Genomic DNA, 19202 nt, shown 5'->3' with positions numbered 1-19202 from the left:
TGTCCATTCCGTTCAACGGCTCTTCCAAGTCCCTTGCTGTCTCTGACAGAATTACGATGTCATCGGCGAACCTCAAAGTTTTTATTTCTTCTCCATGGATTTTAATATCTACTCCGAACTTTTCTTTTGTTTCCTTTACTGCTTGCTCAATATACAGATTGAACAGCATCGGGGAGAGGCTACAACCCTGTCTCACTCCCTTCCCAATCACTGCTTCCCTTTCATGTCCCTCGACTCTTATAACTGCCATCTGGTTTCTTTACAAATTGTAAATAGCCTTTCGCTCCCTGTATTTTACCCCTGCCATCTTCAGAATTTGAAAGAGAGTATTCCAGTCAACATTGTCAAAAGCTTTCTCTAAGTCTACAAATGCTAGAAACGTAGGTTTGCCTTTCCTTAATCTCTCTTCTAACATAAGTCGTAGGGTCAGTATTGCCTCACGTGTTCCAACATTTCTACCAGCTTTTCCAATCGTCTGTAAAGAATTCGCGTTAGTATTTTGCAGCTGGTATTATTTCACACCTGGCTGTTACGTTGTGTCCTCAGTTTCTCTGTTTTTATTTTGACAAAGCTGTGTTTGTGCCACAGGTATTCTCTGTGCTGGTTATTGTTGGAGCACTGCTGGCCGTGAGGAAGCTCGAGCAGATCGAGATCGAGGAGTACCAACACTACACTGGCACTGTTACCCCAGAACTGCGGGCAAATATAGACTTCGCGCTAGCAGGTGAGTGAGATGTTCTCATTGCTATTACTGCAGTTGGGGCATGCAACAGCACAGTTATAATCATCAGTGCCAATGAAACTTCCTGACAGATCAAAACTGTGTGCCGGACCGAGACTCTAACTCCTTGCGGGCAAGTCCTCTACCAGCTGAGCTACCCAAGCACGATTCACGCCCCGTCCTCACACCTTTACTTCTGCCAGTACCTCGTCTCCTACCCTCCAAACTTTACAGAAGCTCTCCGCTGCAGAGTGAAAATCTCATTCTGAAAACATCCCCCACGCTGTGGCTAAGCCATGTCTTCGCAACATCCTTTCTTTCAGGAGTGCAGGAGTGCTGGTTCTGCAGGGTTCGCAGGAGAGCTTCTGTAAAGCTTGGAAGGTAGGAGACGACATACTGGCAGAAGTAAAGCTGTGAGGACGGGGCGTGAGTCGTGCTTGGGTACCTCAGTTGGTAGAGCACTTGCCCGCGAAAGGCAAAGGTTCCGAGTTCGAGTCTCGGTCCGGCGCACAGTTTTAATCTGCCAGGAAGTTTCATTTCAGCGCACACTCTCCTGCAGAGGGAAAATCTCATCAGTGCCAATGTTATACACAAAGACTAACATGCTGTTACACAATGCACATCTTGACCCAAAGCTGCCAAACCTTCCCTAGCATTACCATGCCTCTGGTATGTGTTGCTTAAAATGTCATCCTTATGCGATTGTCTTTCCAGCACATGTAAAAGACATTTCTAGAGATGACGAATGGTGTCAGTGCATGATATCTTAGCGTCTGTCTAATGTTACTTCAGTTCTCCAGCATACCCAAAGAATCTGCACGTGCAGCTTGTCGTCATGTATGGACTCTGAGAAAGGTCAAACCATTTCGCACGGGACATTGGAGCACCATACCGAGAGATTACACTGGCAGGTGATGGCAGCACTGCGACTGGAGAACGGGCGGTGACAAGATGAACTCATGGCTGTGGTGTGGCGAGAAGAGTATTCATGTGTACTTCCAAAAGGACTACAACAAGAAAATCTTAATACAGTTGAACTAGTTCTGATGAACAGACAACCAGTGAAATCCAAGCAGAGTGTCGTAATGAATCATTACAAACAGATTACTGTATAAAAGCTTCTTATATAAAAACATTTCTTATATAACAATGCCCCAGGAGTAGACAACATTCCATTAGAACTACTGAATGTCCTGGAAGAGCCAGTCCTGACAAAACTCTACCATCTGGTGAGCAAAATGTATGAGACAGGCGAAATACCGTCAAACTTCAACAAGAATATAATAATTCCAATCCCAAAGAAATCAGGTGTTGACAGATGTGAAAATTACCGAACTATCAGTTTAATAAGTCACGGCTGCAAAATACTAACGCGAATTCTTTACAGACGAATGGAAAAATTGGTAGAAGCCGACCTCGGGGAAGATCAGTGAATTCCGTAGAAATGTTGGAACACGTGAGGCAATACTGATCCTACGGCTTATCTTAGATACTAGATTAAGAAAAGGCAAACCTACGTTCCTAGCATTTGTAGACTTAGAGAAAGCTTTTGACAATGTTAACTGGAATACTCTCTTTCAAATTCTGAAGGTGACAGGGGTAAAATACAGGGAGCGAAAGGCTATTTACAATTAGTACAGAAACCAGATGGCAGTTATAAGAGTCGAGGGACATTAAAGGGAAGCAGTGGTTGGGAAGGGAGGGAGACAGTGTTGTAGCCTCTCCCCGATGTTGTTCAATCTGTATATTGAGCAAGCAGTAAAGGAAACAAAAGAAAAATTCGGAGCAGGTATTAAAATCCATGGAGAAGAAATAAAAACTTTGAGGTTTGCCGATGACATTGTAATTCTGTCAGAGACAGCAAAGGACTTGGAAGAGCAATTGGACCGAATGGACAGTGTCTTAAAAAGAGGATATAAGATGAACATCAACAAAAGGAAAACGAGGATAATGGAATGTAGTAGAGTTAAATCGGGTGATGCTGAGGGAATCAGATTAGGAAATGAGACACTTAAAGTAGTAAAGGAGTTTTGCTATTTGGGGAGCAAAATAACTGATGATGGTCGAAGTTGAGAGGATATAAAATGTAGACTGGCAATGGCAAGGAAAGCGTTTCTGAAGAAGAGGAATTTGTTAACATCGAGTGTAGATTTAAGTGTCAGGAAGTTGTTTCTGAAAGTATTTGTATGGAGTGTGGCCATGTATGAAAGTGAAGCATGGACGATAAATAGATTGGACAAGAAGAGAATAGAAGCTTTCGAAATGTGGTGCTACAGAAGAATGCTGAAGACTGGATGGGTAGATCACATAACTAATGAGGAGGTATTGAATAGAATTGGGGAGAAAGAGTTTGTGGCACAACTTGACTAGAAGAAGGGATCGGTTGGTAGGACATGTTCTGAGGCATCAAGGGATCTCCAATTTAGTATTGTAGGGCAGCGTGAAGGGTAAAAATCGTAGAGGGAGACCAAGAGATGAATACGCTAAGCAAATTCAGAAGGATGTAGGCTGCAATACGTACTGGGAGATGAAGCAGTTTACACAGGATAGAGTAGCATGGAGAGCTGCATCAAACCAATCTCAGGACTGAAGACCACAACAACAATATATAACTGCCTATGGAAGATCATGAAGTGAATGCATACAGGATCACAGAAATTGTTGCTTTTCTTTGATGCAAAAAGATCACAGCACTAATGAGAAGGTACTGCAATCTGAGTTGAGATCTCCATTTACTACTGCTGACACTGTACCACAGACAACAGTGATTTGCGTGGTGTAGATCCAGGGCCAGCTGGGGCACTGAGTGGGATTTAGGGGACGTCCACTGGTGAATACCACTTGCGTTCATGCTAGTCCGATCGACACTGCCAGCTCCCTAGGAGACTTTGTGAAAGGTCACATGAAGCAGTGGTTCCCGAGACCCACACTCCTCCTATGCCTGAAGTCAAGATGAGGGGAACAATTTGGCGACAACAGGTCTGATTTGGCAGTTTTTGGAGGCAGAATGCTCACCAGTGTGTGGTGAGTATGGTAACATATTTCATGATGAGGTACCAAACATCCCAGCTGAACAATAGAAGACCCCATTCTACAGTTCACACTACACATACCTTGAGGACTGTATGAATCCTTGATTAGCATGATTACCCTCCCCTCATTCGTCACCTATAGACTGAGATGTGATGGGAACACAATGCTTCCACACCAGCCTCTTCACTAGCTGACACAGCATGTGTTTCAGACTTGGCTAGAAATTTCTGAAGATGACATTCGAAGAGTGTTTCCGTCCATGCAGAATGAATATGAGACGCTATTTAAGCCTGTGGGTTCAAACCACACACTGATGTCGACCATGGACATCCACTCCAAATGGAATGAACATTTAATCATTTAATGTTAGCTATGTGATTAAACTTCTGAGAAGTTCGATAACATTTTGACTAGTGTTTCATAAATAACACTTCCCATTACCAACACTTTTCCTCATGCCATCAGTATTGTCAACCATTGTACATGAGTTGCTGTTTGAACTATGTTGATCTTGTAGATAATAACAAATTCGTGTTTTACAACTGAATTTTTTGTTTTGTTTTCACCGATTTTTCCTTTCTGCAGGCTACAGAGCCTTCTTCTATGTGGCCACCACCATAGCAGTTATGGACACCATCTGTTCCACCATGCTCATCCTGGGGGTCTGCTGGGTGAGTGTTATTGCTGTCTACTTCAGGGTGCCTGACTTTTCTGCATCCATATGTCAGGACATCTAGTAATACCGCAGAGCTCTGGATCATGTCTCAGCAATACATGGACAAACTGTAGAATAGATTTGTATAACTTGGTCGCGCTATGGAAATGTATTTCGATTCAGCCCTTTTTTTATACTTAACTGTACATAACAGTCATATCTATGGTGTAGAGCCAGTGTCACTGGGGATGTTCAGTGACGTTCTGTGGCCTTCAGCAATGGACCCTCTGTCTGTGGATGGCCTGGTGAAATGTCACATGTAATGGTACTTGAATTACATGACCATTACGGCACCTCAACTCAACCTCTCGATACCAGCAATATTCTGCTGTATTTCTGAGACAACATTCAGATTTGATTTCATTAATATAGAGGTACTTCGATACATCGATATGCTTATATTGCAATAATATTATTCTTATGTGAACTCTTTCTTTTGTCACTATGATCTTTGACCTACTTGTAACTCTGGTTTTTGGGCGCGTAAGTGATTATTAGTTTGTTAGAGAGTCGGACCTTGAGAAGGTCAAGTCTTTGAAGTAATGTTGGAAAGACACATATTGTAGTCAGCTTATAAAATGTGAACTTTAACAGTGAGGAAGATGTTTTCAAGTATGTTTTGTATTGTGAAGTGAAGTTTTGGAACGAGTTACGTGATACTGCAACAAAAGTAATAAAAAAGAAGTGTAACTTAAATTCAGAGTGCTGATTATTTTTTTACATCACCATTGTGCTAACTTTGAAAGATTTAATCTTCAAGAATGGTTTGTGAAGCGCATCTACAAAACTTTTGAATATAGCAGTTCTCGCTTCCCACGCCCGGGTTCCCGGGTTCGATTCCCGGCAGGGTCAGGGATTTTCTCTGCCTCTTGATGACTGGGTGTTGTGTGATGTCCTTAGGTTAGTTAGGTTTAAGTAGTTCTAAGTTCTAGGGGACTGATGACTATAGATGTTAAGTCCCATAGTGCTCAGAGCCATTTGAACTTGGAATCATCACCACCTAGATTTTCGACGATTGAGCCATGATTTTACAACGAGACCAGCGTGGGAAACACGAAAAGATGAGTGCCTAGTTCATTCATTATTATATGAAATGACTTTATTAACTGTGCTCTAATGACACCTGCCACATAATAACTTTGTTGTTGCCCGAAAATGCAGTATTTAGCAGCGTGAGCAACACCACAATCATGATTAAATTTTGACCTTGGTTGTGGTAGGGTTGTTAGACACAGGAACTGACAATTGAGACCAGCACCTTACCAGCTGTGGGGATCATGCCATGGGGAGCTGTTACATACTACAACAGGACTGATAACGGTGACTGTCGAAAGGTGACTGAATTCCTATAAGTATCACGAATAGTAGGCCCTGTCGTCATATCCTTTAAGATCAGTATACCAAATGGCCTATTCCAGCAGAATAAAACATGACGCCACTATGCAATTAACACCACAAATATCGTGAGGAAATGTACAGATCCTTGTATGGCCCACCGAGTCTCCTGATTTATCCCCCACACAGGGCATCTACAACATGATTTGAAGACATATAAGTCACAACAGCCGCTAGCCAGCAGTCTTTATGAAATGACGCAGTACGTGTCCCAGGTGAGGCAAGAAATTCAACAAAATGAACCTCGGCTTCGATCTCTCAATGAAGACTGTGTCTGCGCTTTTTTTGGTTACACGTTATACTTACGTCGATGCTGAACATAAGTTCCAAATGGATTGTAACTTTAATGATTTCATACCTGTTACAGGGTGAACATATACACAAAATTTGATAAATATTATGCTGTTGATTCATAGTATAAGATTTTCCATTTTTATCAGAGCGTAATTTAACAAAAGTGATGTGAAGTGCAATGAATAAAATGTGACTAGCAAGGAATGCCCCACCGATAAGTAACGAATGTGGTAAAAACTGAGCAGATTGTAGCATTTAGGCTGCTTGAAAGATCCAAGACCCATAATTACACTACTGGCCATTAAAATTGCGTCACAACGAAGATGACGTGCTACAGACGCGAAATTTAACCGACAGGAAGAAGATGCTGTGACATGCAATTGATTAGCTTTTCAGAGCATTCACACAAGGTTGGCGCCGGTGGTGACACCTACAACGCGCTGACATGAGAAAAGTTTCCAACCGATTTCTCATACATAAACAGCAGTTGACCGGCGTTGCCTGGTGAAACGTTGTGATGCCTCGTGTAAGGAGGAGAAATGCGACCCTTACAGTTTCCGACTTTGATAAATGGATTGTAGCCTAAATCGATTGCGGTTTATCGTATCGCGACACTGCTGCTCGCGTTGGTCGAGATCCAATGACTGTTACCAGAATATGGAATCGGTGGGTTCAGGAGGGTAATACGTAACGCCGTCCTGGATCCCAACGGCCTCGTATCACTAGCAGTCGAGATGACGGGCATTTTATCCGGATGGCTGTAACGGATCGTGCAGCCACGTCTCGATGCCTGAGTCAACAGATGGGGAAGTTTGCAAGACAACAACCATCTGCACGAACAGTCCGACGACGTTTGCAGCATCATGGACTATCAGCTAGGAGACCACGGCTGCGGTTACCCTTGACGCTGCATCACAGACAGGAGCGCCTGCGATGGTGTACTCGACGACGAACCTGGGTTCACGAATCGCAAAACGTCATTTTTTCGGATGAATCCAGGTTCTGTTTGCAGTATGGATGGCGCATCGGTGTTTGGCGACATCGCGGTGAATGCACATTGGAAGCGTGTATTCATCATCGCCATACTGGCGTATCACCCGGCGTAATGGTATGGGATGCCATTGGTTACACGTCTCGGTCACGTCTTGTTCGCACTGACGGCACTTGGAACAGCGGACGTTACATTTCAGATGTGTTACGACCCGTGGCTCTGCCCTTCATTCGATCCCTGCGAAACCATACATTTCAGCAGGATAGCGCACGACCGCATGTTGCAGGTCCTGTACGGCCCTTTCTGGATACAGAAAATGTCCGACTGCTGCCCTGGCCACCACATTCTCCAGATCTCCCACCAACTGAAAATGTCTGGTAAATGGTGGCCGAGCAACTGGCTCGTCACAATACGCCAGTCACTACTCTTGATGGACTGTGGTAGCGTGTTGAAGCTGCATGGGCAGCTGTACCTGTACACGCCATCCAAGCTGTGTTTGACTCAATGCCCAGTCGTATCGATACCGTTATTTCTGCCAGAGGTGGTTGTTCTGGGTACTGATTTCTCAGAATCTATGGACCCAAACTGCGTGAAAATGTAATAACATGTCAGTTCTAGTACATGTGTCCAATGAATACCCATTTATCATCTGCATTTCTTCTTGGTGTAGCAATTTTATTGGCCAGTAGTGTAAATGATATGCGTGTCATTTTAAAAGTGTAACTCATGTCAGTGCTAACCAATTTTGCATGTGCTGGTGATGTTGAATTTGGCAGAACCGGCCTCACCTGGTGCTGCCATGGGTTATGCAGCAGCTGGGGGTCCTGCCCATCAGGGACTTGCTCGGGCTAGCATTTGCAGTCCTGTGCTACATGACTGGCCACCTGCCAACGGCCACCGTTACTATCATCGTGCTGGTGGTGCTCACAGGTGCGTAACCTCTATTCACATCACATACACGGGGCATTCAATAAATAGTGGAACACTATTTTTAGTTTCCCATTTCAGTTGAAAAATGCGGAATTTGTTGTAAGATCGCTCCGTCGTCAGGCCACGAGTGGCCTACCGGGACCATCCGACCGCCGTGTCATCCTCAGTGGAGGATGCGGATAGGAGGGGCATGGGTCAGCACACTGCTCTCCAGGTCGTTATGATGGTATTCTTGAGCGAAGCCGCTACTATTCGGTCGGGTAGCTCCTCCATCGGTATCATGAGGCTGAATGTCCCCCAGAAAAATGGCAACAGCACGTGGTGGCCCGGATGATCACCCATCCAAGTGCCGAGCACGCCCGACAGCGCTTATCTTCAGTGATCTCACGGGAACCGGTGTATCCATTGCGGCAAGGCCGTTGTCTTGTTGCACGATACCGTGGAATACTCTCACTTCAGTCTCTACAGTTTTATGAAGGTCCAATATGTGGCAGCAGTATACATAGCCTTCAAATGGCATTTGTATAGAAGTTACGTACTGAGCAGAGTGCTGTCATTCAGTTTCTTTTGGTGGAAAACCAGAGCATCACAGATATTTAGAGGCTCGTGTAGAATGCCTACAGAGACCTGTCAATGAACAAAAGTATGGTGAGTCATTGCCGAAGGTGTCTGTCATCATAACAACAAGATTGCGCAAACCTGTTCGATAACCCACGTGCTGTCTGGCCACATACACGTGTAATTCCTTCATTGTTGAAACATGAGGACACTCTCATTCGAGATGATTGACGGATCACAATCAAACACCTCTTTGCTCAACTGGATGTGTCTGTTGGTAGTGCTGACCCACTCGCTCACCAGTTGTGGCGCTCAAAGGTGCTTGCCCACTGGATTTCTATCCTTCCACAGTGAAAGATGCACTCCAGGGATGATGGGGAAGTTATTGGCGCAACAAGACATTAGCTTCAACGCCAACCAGTACTGTGGTACCATGTGGGCATAAAGCCCTTCCCAGTAAGGTGGTATAAGGCTATCACACTGAATGGAGAAATGTTGAATCACACAATTCTGTAGCTAAAAGAGTGGGGAATAATATGCTATAATGGAATCATTTCAGACAAAAAGTGTTGTATTGCTTATTAATGGCCCCTGGTAACTTTTGGTACCAAAACCAGCTGTCTGGTAGATATTTCAGTAAGATCAGTTGTGACTCACTGAACCATCTTCATCATCAGATACTAAGGGCAACAAGTTGTTGTTGTAGGTGTTCTTCTCTGTGTGCCTCATCAGCTTCACCATTTGGTTGTAGTTACTGCAGTTCATTCGATTGATAGTAACTGGTAAAACGGATGTTTTGGGTCTGCCTCTATAGTTTTTCTTCCCAGGATTTTTCCTTCTAGGCTGTATTTTATAAAGCTATTATATCTAATTAGACATCGAATAAATTCAGCTTCTCTTTTCTTCATCATTTTAATGTCGTCTTTAATTTGTTTTAGAACATTAAATAATTGGATTCCCTTTCAGTCTACAGTGTTGTAGCGGCTCTTCTCCATATCTGCACTTCTATTTTTTATTTTTTCCCGCTTCGCTACAGTACACCAACTACAACCAAAACTTAAAATGTTCCAGATAAATACCCCAGCGAGTTTTTTCCCGTTCTCTAAATTGAGATATTTGTTTGTTTCTTTAACACGCTTGTTTCTGAAGGCTCGTTTGATCACTGCAATCACCAATGGAATACTGTATGGTTGAAATTTACTCGTCTCCTATTTCCTTTATGCAGGGTGGTTGTAATTAAACTTTTCCTATTTGGAACAGCCACCATGACAAACGATTGATCATAGGGCAATTGGACTTTGTGGAAACATTTTCTGACATGTGGAAGAGAAATAACAAATAAACCAATGAAAGAAATGCATTTTAATTTCCACATTATAGAGTAAGATTTGTTAACTGTCCCAGTTTGCTCTCTGAGATGGCCACTTGAATCGACGACAACCTGGTAGTGCTCTAAAGGTTGCTCCAATACTGCTGAGAAACAATAGTGGATCACAAAATGTTCAGGTGTCATGACATAGGTGGTACACTGCTTGAAGGTCGCGCATTGCGACTTGTATACTCAGTAACTTTTCAAATGGTTCAAATGGCTCTGAGCACTATGGGACTTAACATCTTAGGTCATCAGTCCCCTAGAACTTAGAACTACTTAAACCTAACCAACCTAAGCACATCACACACATCCATGCCCGTGGCAGGATTCGAACCTGCAACCGTAGTAGTCACGCGGTTCTGGACTGAAGCGCATAGAACCGCACGGCCACCACGACCAGCAGTAGCTTTTCCTACAATCTGTGGTGCAATTGGCTGTCGACATCTCCCACGAGCAAATTTCAAATCGCCCGTTAATTCTAACTCTGGAATTAATTTTCTTCAACCCCGGTGCAGAAACAGAGCCTCTCCATATTTCTTTAACACACAGCACTGTTGATGTTTCGATGAACCACCTTTGCGAGTAAGGCCTGCTCACTTTGTCCAGATTCATGGTGACTGTTTGTAGCTGTGATGCACACTGATGCTTGTTTTTCAGTCCTATGTCGATGTACCAGTAATGGCGTCTACTGGTAAGTGGTGACAGTAAATGAGCATCGTTCCTCTGAAGCTGGTCACCCATATGGTACATAGTTCTCCACCTACACTACTCAGGCAATAGAAGTTCAATTATAACCACCCTGTATGTGACTGACCTAGCATTTAGCATACATAATGCAAGTTGATAATTTTTTCAGATGACTGGGGTCTAATCATGCTGCCACTATGAATGATAGCCCAACGCTACTTCCTTACAAATGTAGTAATTGCCAGATCGATGCACTTCAACCACTGTAAAGAGCCTTGACTGTTACTAAATATTGTCTCTCTTAGGTATATTGTTATTTAAATGAACTGTAGTGGCCGGCCGCAGTGGCCGTGCGGTTCTAGGCGCTACAGTCTGGAACTGAGCGACCCCTACGGTCGCAGGTTCGAATCCTGCCTCGGGCATGGATGCGTGTGATGTCCTTAGGTTAGTTAGGTTTAATTAGTTCTACGTTCTAGGCGACTGATGACCTGAGAAGTTAAGTCGAATAGTGCTCAGAGCCATTTGAACCATTTTTCTTAACTGTAGTCCTGTCAACAATCGGTGAAGTTCAGATGAGCCTAACTGAAGTTTTTCAAACCTACTGGTTCCTGTATTCTGTCTTATGAAACGCCAAATATCTTAAAATATCGTGCGGTTCCGGACTGTAGCGCCTTTAACCGCTCGGCCACTCCGGCCGGCCTACATCGACTGCAGTCTACAGGGTTACATCATCCCTCTGCTGCCAAGCATTAATAGTCCTGTCACTGTTTTGAGTGGAGTCTTTGAACCCTACTGGTCGCAGTATTGAGCTTTGAGGAATACCACATGTTATGTCTTTCAAGGGGGGCAAGCCTCGTAACACCAGTTTTCTGCTCCAGGTACGACACTTTACTTCATCCTGGTGGTGTATGGCCTATACAGGTACCTGAGGGGTAAGCAGGTGCCTACTCACCCCATCCGAGCTAGATGAAGAAACTAACATCTCTACAGCTGCCATATCGTCGGCGCAGCAGCGAGATATTGCTACGAATGTTTCCTGCTTCTTGGACCAAACAAGCACATACTGGGATGCTACACCCCGACGATAACTGAGCTCCACAATGATGTCTTCTGTTCGAAAGCGTGGGCAACACACAGGCTGCTTAAGGAGGAGTACAGCAGGTCATCTCAAGCTGTATTAAGTCTGCATTGACAAATTAGTGTTTTAATCTTATGTGTTTTATCAATTAGATTCTAACGTTATCTTGGTGTACACTGTGACATGCATTAGAAGAATACTTATGTGCCAGACCGGTATTTGGGCATTCCGTCATACAATCATACAGCATAGATGCATATCCGAAAGAAGAGACACCATACCTATATTGTATGTACACCCGACTGCATATCCATGTTTCAGTGCAGATGAACCATAATGTCCAACATCCCGCAGGAATACAGTAGGGCTGTGAGAGAAGAGGAATAACGAATGGACGGGAGACAATTCTATGTAGTGTGTGGGATATGGAGATTTGGGTTGTACTGAAGATGTGCACAGGTAATGGAAGACGACCGGTCACGTAAAGCAGTAAACTTGGATTCGAATCCCAGTCTGACATAAATTTTCATCTGTCGCCATTGAGCTGTTTTAGTCCCCCACAGCAGTAAAAAGTCGGGAATTTCTTTCATGAATTATACACACTCTGTTTGTGCCACGAGTCAACAGGCCCCACTGTGCTAATGTACGCACAGTTATGAATGAAGTTATACATAGATTAAAAAAAAAAAAAACCTAGGTTCTATGTTTACTAGATTGACATCATTCTTAGTCATCACAGAAAATTTACACTTGACAGACACTACTGATGTAGATGTACACAGTGTGTAACTAATCTTATGTTTCTATTCTAGTATGGACAAAGTAATCTTGCGTTATCACCATATTAGTCTATCACATTATTGCACCTGGGAATTATGGCACTCTGGTCAGCTTGTCTTTACAGTGTTATTTCATGAGGACGTAGTAAACCACTTGGTAATATATGCACAGCTGTCTTGAAATCATTCACAGTGCAATACATTTCCTTTAGTCACCACAATATTTTTTTACTGTAACAGTAGCTCGTGTTTCCAATAATGGTCACGGAAGGCTAAGTGCAATAATATCTTGGTCGGGTAGTCCCGTGGATCAGCTGTCACTGATAATGGCCTGTATGCTCAAATACCTCTCTGGGAAGTAAATGCTTTAAAAATGTAGCTCTTGGAGTACAACTAAGTGTCCATTACTAAATACATATAAGCTGCTATGTAGGACCTTTACAATGTAAATTTAGTGTACTCATTCTCTATGGGTTTGTAATGAGCTAATATTTCAAAAGCTGCAGACTTTACAATGTGGTACTCAATACGTATTTGAAATATAAACTGCAATTAGCAAACACACATTTGAATGTTTATATAAGATTATGGATTTGAGTTACAATCAAGACTTGAAGCAGTGTGGATTCAATTGGATAAGGTCATGTTACATCAATGAATGAAATGATATTCCATGGTCGTAAACTAAAACAGTGCATGAAAGATGATTAGGAGTTTTCAATGGGTGACAACTTCAACAGATTTTTTTTGGTAACCTTTAACAGTGGTAAATATTCACAAATTGTGATAACAGCTTTAATAAAGACATGTTTGCCTACAGAGTATGTGCTGCCTCTAATTTTATTGTGCAGTAGAAAACTGGATTATTTAAAGGTAATTGAGTTCACATCTGATATTCTATGTTATCTTTACGTACCAAAGTATGGCATAAAATGGAATGATGGTTAGTTCGAAAGCATCTCCTAATAAACATACTGTCAGTGGCAGTGGTAGTCAAAACCATTAATTTTTTTTTTTTTTTGCTGCAGTTTTATGTAATTGTGCTGCATAATAAACCACTTTCAAAATGCACTATACCTCTTTGTACGCAGAATGTCTCACTTTCGCTTAAAATTCAGCATTTATTTACAGTATAAATAATACTCTTTCTCCACTTAACAAACGTGATGGGACATTGATGGATGAGGTTTAACACGATGACGAGAACGTTGAAAATGTACTTCTATGGAGCTTCCCTATAGCAATTTCCTAGTTCCCTGTGCTTCTTCATCACAATGAGAACGTTACTGGTATTCTGAAACGTTTCCAAGAGCTGAAGTAGCTTGCAAAATCAGATCATAAAAAGGCAGATATTTACTCTTGACCAGACATGTATAGATAGGTATACTGAACATTAATTTCTGTCTGTTTCTCTGTAGCCAGTTTCTGATCTTCACACTCATTTTCAGAAAGAAGCATATGTATCACACTAACACGCCATACCTTATATGTACACAGCGTTTTTCACTATCGACTACAGCAATAAAACCGAAGTAAGTGACATTGCCACACGGTTTAGCTGAAGCTCAAGCAAAAGCAACTAGCAGTGGCAAAAAGGGTATTCCTGGCGAAGACAGACGGATGTTGAAAATTAGGTGGTCTGATAATGTAAGGAACGAGGGGGTTCTGTGTGGAGTCACAGAGGAAAAGAATATGCAGAAAACACTGACAAGAAGAAGGGACAGGGTGATAAGACATCAAGGAAGACCTCTATGGTACCAAAGGGAGGGGTAGAGGGTAAAAACTGAGAGGAAGACAGAGAGAGTCAGACATTGTGATAGATCCGGCAAATAATTGAGGACGTAGGCTGCAAATACTGCTCTGAGTTGAAGATGTTGCCACAGGAGTGAAATCAGTAAGAAGACTGATGATTGAAAAAAAAAAAAAATTGAAAATGCTTCGCACCAGATTATGACTTAATGTCTACCATCAGTTATACAATTTGTAATACAACACTTCTCTGCTGAGATGGCTGTATGGCCACATTCTGGAAGCCAATAAAACAAATAAAAATTAAAACGCGTCACCCATAACGTAGGCCTGGACAGTGACGATGCCGTAATGTTCACTGGACTGTTTTGTGCGTACGTCGTATCGAGCAAACCATTGGTTTCTGATCTACGTATACTAGGATTATTTACAAAATCGAAGAGGGTCACAATCCTTTAAATTCTTTTGGGGTTGTGTTGTTGTTGTTGTGGTCTATATAAGGTCCTGTTGCTTTTCTTGTGGTCTTCAGTCTAAAGGCAGATTTGGTGCAGCTCTTCATTCTACCCTATCCCGTGCAAAGCCTTTGATCTCTGCAACCTACGTCCGTATTCATCTGTCGGCGCCCATCTACAGTCTATCTCCCCCCCCACACACACACACACCTCGACTCGCAAACTGGTGGTTGCTTGATGTCTCAGAATGTGTACTATCAACCGATCCCCTTTTTTTTTTCGTCGTCACAATTTTTTTTCTCCCCAGATCCAATCAGTACCTTAGATCTACCCAAATCACCTTAAGCATTCTTCTGGAGTAGCAATTTTTTTTAAGGGGGGTAGGACGTCAAACGGACCGACTTGGAGCAGGAGAGGCACCACAGGACATTTTAATTTCCACTGTCTATACTTTTACAAAAAAATTCATATAACTTTGTCAGCATGACCAGGAAGGATTCAGAATTCACACTCATAGCAGTGGAAGTTCGAAAACATAACGAAATAATTTTTTTTACATGTGAAATTTCATCATTTTTTTCACTTACTAATGGCAGTATTTGTTGCTATAGATACGCTTTTCTTCATAAGTAAGAGATATTCTTCGATGAATTGTGCACAGCATACAAACCATACTTAAAGGTGTATGACACTCTAGAATTTTCGAAATCTATTAAAAACTGTGGTAAAAATTGATGTAATTAACTATAAAATTTGTGTTTTTCCTAAACATGAAGTTTAAAAGATAACAGTTCATTCGTTTTTTCATTAATCAAATAAATTCTAGTTTTATACACATGTGAGTATGGTATGTATGATGTGCAAAATTCATCAAAGAATCTCTCTAACTTATGAAAAAAAGTGAACCTATAGCAACAAATGCAGCCATTAGTAAGTGAAAAAATAATGAAATTTCACACGTAAAAAAAAAATTTATGTTTTAGAACTTCCACTGAAATGAGTGCGAATCCTGAATCCCTCCTGGTGATGCTGACAAAGTTTTATGAATTTATTTGTAAAATTATAGACACTGGAAATTAAAATGTCCTGTGATGCCTCTCCTGCTCCAGGTCGGCCCGTTTGACGTCCTACCCCCTTTAAAAATGCTTCTATTCTCTTCTAGTCTAAACTGTTAATCATCCATGCTTTCACTTCCATACATGGCTACAATCCCTCCCAATAGCTTCAGAAATGACTTTCTAACACTTAACAAATTTCTTTTCTTCAGAAATACTTTTCTTGCGATTGGCAGTCTACATTTTATACAGGGTGTTACAAAAAGGTACGGCCAAACTTTCAGGAAACATTCCTCACACACAAATAAAGAAAAGATGTTATGTGGACATGTGTCCAGAAACGCTTAATTTCCATGTTAGAGCTCATTTTAGTTTCGTCAGTATGTACTATACAACGTGATCAAATTGTAAATTTTCACAATTAACATGTGTGGGCTGACGAGAATCCGCAAGCAATTGTGCAATCACGTCATCAACACAGATTTTCTGTGAACGTTTGGGCAGGCATTGTTGGTGATGTCTTGATTGGGCCCCATGTTCTTCCACCTACGCTCAATGGAGCACGTTATCATGATTTCATACGGGATACTCTACCTGTGCTGCTAGAACATGTGCCTTTACAAGTAAGACACAACATGTGGTTCATGCACGATGCAGCTCCTGCACATTTCAGTCGAAGTGTTCGTACGCTTCTCAACAACAGATTCGGTGACCGATGGATTGGTAGAGGCGGACCAATTCCATGGCCTCCACGCTCTCCTGACCTCAACACTCTTGACTTTCATTTATGGGGGCATTTGAAAGCTCTTGTCTACCCAACCCCGGTACCAAATGTAGAGACTCTTCGTGCTCGTATTGTGGACGGCTGTGATACAATACGCCATTCTCCAGGGCTGCATCAGCGCTTCAGGGATTCCATGCGACGGAGGGTGGATGCATGTATCCTCGCTAACGGAGGACATGTTGAACATTTCCTGTAACAAAGTGTTTGAAGTCACGCTGGTACGTTCTGTTGTTGTGTGTTTCCATTCCATGATTAATGTGATTTGAAGAGAAGTAATAAAATTAGCTCTAACATGGAAAGTAAGCGTTTCCGGACACATGTCCACATAACATATTTTCTTTCTTTGTGTGTGAGGAATGTTTCCTTAAAGTTTGGCCGTACCTTTTTGTAACAGCCTGTATACTCTCTAATCATCATCAGTTATTTTACTGCCCAAACAGCAAAATTCAACTTTAACTGTCTCGTTTCCTAATCTAATTGCATCAGCGTCACCCGATTTAATTCTAGTACATTCGTTTATCTTTGTTTCCTTTTGTTGACATTCATCTCCTACTCTCCTTTCAAGACGCTGTCCACTCCGTTCAACTGCACTTCCAAGTTCTGTCTCTGACAGAATTACAGTGTCATCGGGAAACCTCAAAGTTCTGATTTCTTCTCCCTGAACTTTACGCCTTTCGTTGGATTCCTTCAATGCATGTTCAATGTACAGACTGAATAACATCGGCGATACGCTACAACCTACACTCCCTTCCCCTTCGTGCCCCTCGACTTCTGTAACTGCCGTCTAGTTTCTGTAGAAGTTGTAAATAGCCTATCGCTTTCTATATTTCAACGCTGCTACCTTCAGACTTTCAAGGGGAGTATTGCAGTCAACTTTGTCAAAAGCTTCCTCTGAGTTCTTGTGCAACGCAGCTAGCTCTTTATTCGCACCAAGTAATGGCCGCTATCGACAGGGGATCTCAAGTTGATTCCGTATTTCTAGATTTCCGGAAAGCTTTTGACACCGTTCCTCACAAGCGACTTCTAATCAAGCTGCGGGCCTATGGGGTATCGTCTCAGTTGTGCGACTGGATTCGTGATTTCCCGTCAGGAAGGTCGCAGTTCATAGTAATAGACGGCAAATCATCGAGTAAAACTGAAGTGATATCAGGTGTTCCCCAGGGAAGCGTCCTGGGACCTCTGCTGTTCCTGATCTATATAAATGACCTTGGTGACAATCTGAGCAGTTCTCTTACGTTGTTCGCTGATGATGCTGTAATTTACCGTCTAGTAAGGTCATCCGAAGACCAGTATAAAGCGATTTAGAAAAGATTGCTGTATGGTGTGGCAGGTGGCAGTTGACGCTAAATAACGAAAAGTGTGAGGTGATCCACGTGAGTTCAAAAAGAAATCCGTTGGAATTCGATTACTCGATAAATAGTACAATTCTCAAGGCTGTCAATTCAACTAAGTACCTGGGTGTTAAAATTACGAACAACTTCAGTTGGAAAGACCACATAGATAATACTGTGGGGAAGGCGAGCCAAAGGTTGCGTTTCATTGGTAGGGCACTTAGAAGATGCAACAAGTCCACTAAAGAGACAGCTTACACTACACTACACTCGTTCGTCCTCTGTTAGAATATTGCTGCGCGGTGTGGGATCCTTACCAGGAGGGATTGACGGAGGACATCGAAAGGGTGCAAAAAAGGGCAGCTCGTTTTGTATTATCACGTAATAGGGGAGAGAATGTGGCAGATATGATACGCGAGCTGGGATGTAGGTCATTGAAGCAAAGACGTTTTTCGTCACGGCGAGATCTGTTTACGAAATTTTAGTCACCAACTTTCTCTTCCGAATGCGAAAATATTTTGTTGAGCCCAACCTGCATAGGTAGGAATGATCATCAAAATAAAATAAGAGAAATCAGAGCTCGAACAGAAAGGTTTAGGTGTTCGTTTTTCCCGCGCGCTGTTCGGGAGTGGAATGGTAGAGAGATAGCATGAATGTGGCTGGATGAACCCTCTGCCAAGCACTTAAATGTGAATTGCAGAGTAATCATGTAGATGTAGAGTTCAAAAAAGCTTTAAACATAGGTTTGTTCAGTCGTTACAGGAATAAAACTGAGAAAAGAAATTCGCCCGCATGAGAGAGGCTTAAACCTTCGTAGGGAACTTTTGACGGGTCTCCAGCGGCGTGGCGTCACGTTTGACGTCACGTCGGCCGCCGTCGTCGGCAGCTCCAATAGGAAGAGCCCGTGTCTGCCGCGAGAATGTGCGGGCGCGTGGAATGCGACGTGGTGGGCGGTTTTGTGCAGCCCTGCCCACGTCTCCGCTGCGGCGTTCCTTTGGGGGAGGGGGGGGGGGGCTAGAGGGAGGGAGCAGAGCTCAGCTCACGCAATGCTACGCGAGACGGCGGCATCGGCGTCCGGCGCCTGGAATTGCATTCCACGGGGAACCCCCGCATGCCGGCGCACGCGCATCGCGCGTGACGTCACACCCAGGAGGCAGGTGTCTCTGCGCCGTGCCAGGGTCCGGCAGCGTATCACGTAAGCCGTCGGCACACGGACCGTGCTCTCGAACGTTAGCTCTATTAAACCGCACGTTTACTCCATGGTCTCCGAAAAGGAAA

The 19202-nt window shown here is 42.9% G+C and overlaps 1 protein-coding gene across 1 annotated transcript in view; it reads left to right on the top strand.

Moving 5' to 3' along the window:
• The window catches only part of LOC124717065, a 51261-nt gene extending 37887 nt beyond the window's left edge, over nucleotides 1-13374 (top strand). Inside the window, exons 3-6 of the mRNA XM_047243747.1 lie at nucleotides 589-724; nucleotides 4340-4425; nucleotides 7926-8079; nucleotides 11575-13374. Of these exons, the coding sequence (XP_047099703.1) occupies nucleotides 589-724; nucleotides 4340-4425; nucleotides 7926-8079; nucleotides 11575-11666 (468 nt within the window). The 3' untranslated portion in view covers nucleotides 11667-13374. The remainder of the gene's footprint in view (nucleotides 1-588; nucleotides 725-4339; nucleotides 4426-7925; nucleotides 8080-11574) is intronic.
• The last annotated feature ends 5828 nt before the right edge of the window (nucleotides 13375-19202 follow it).

Source organism: Schistocerca piceifrons, chromosome 9 (genome assembly GCF_021461385.2).
Source record: "Schistocerca piceifrons isolate TAMUIC-IGC-003096 chromosome 9, iqSchPice1.1, whole genome shotgun sequence".
Lineage (NCBI taxonomy): Eukaryota > Metazoa > Arthropoda > Insecta > Orthoptera > Acrididae > Schistocerca > Schistocerca piceifrons.
The sequence above is the reverse complement of the archived record's forward strand: the minus strand, read 5'-3'. Positions and strand labels throughout refer to the sequence as shown.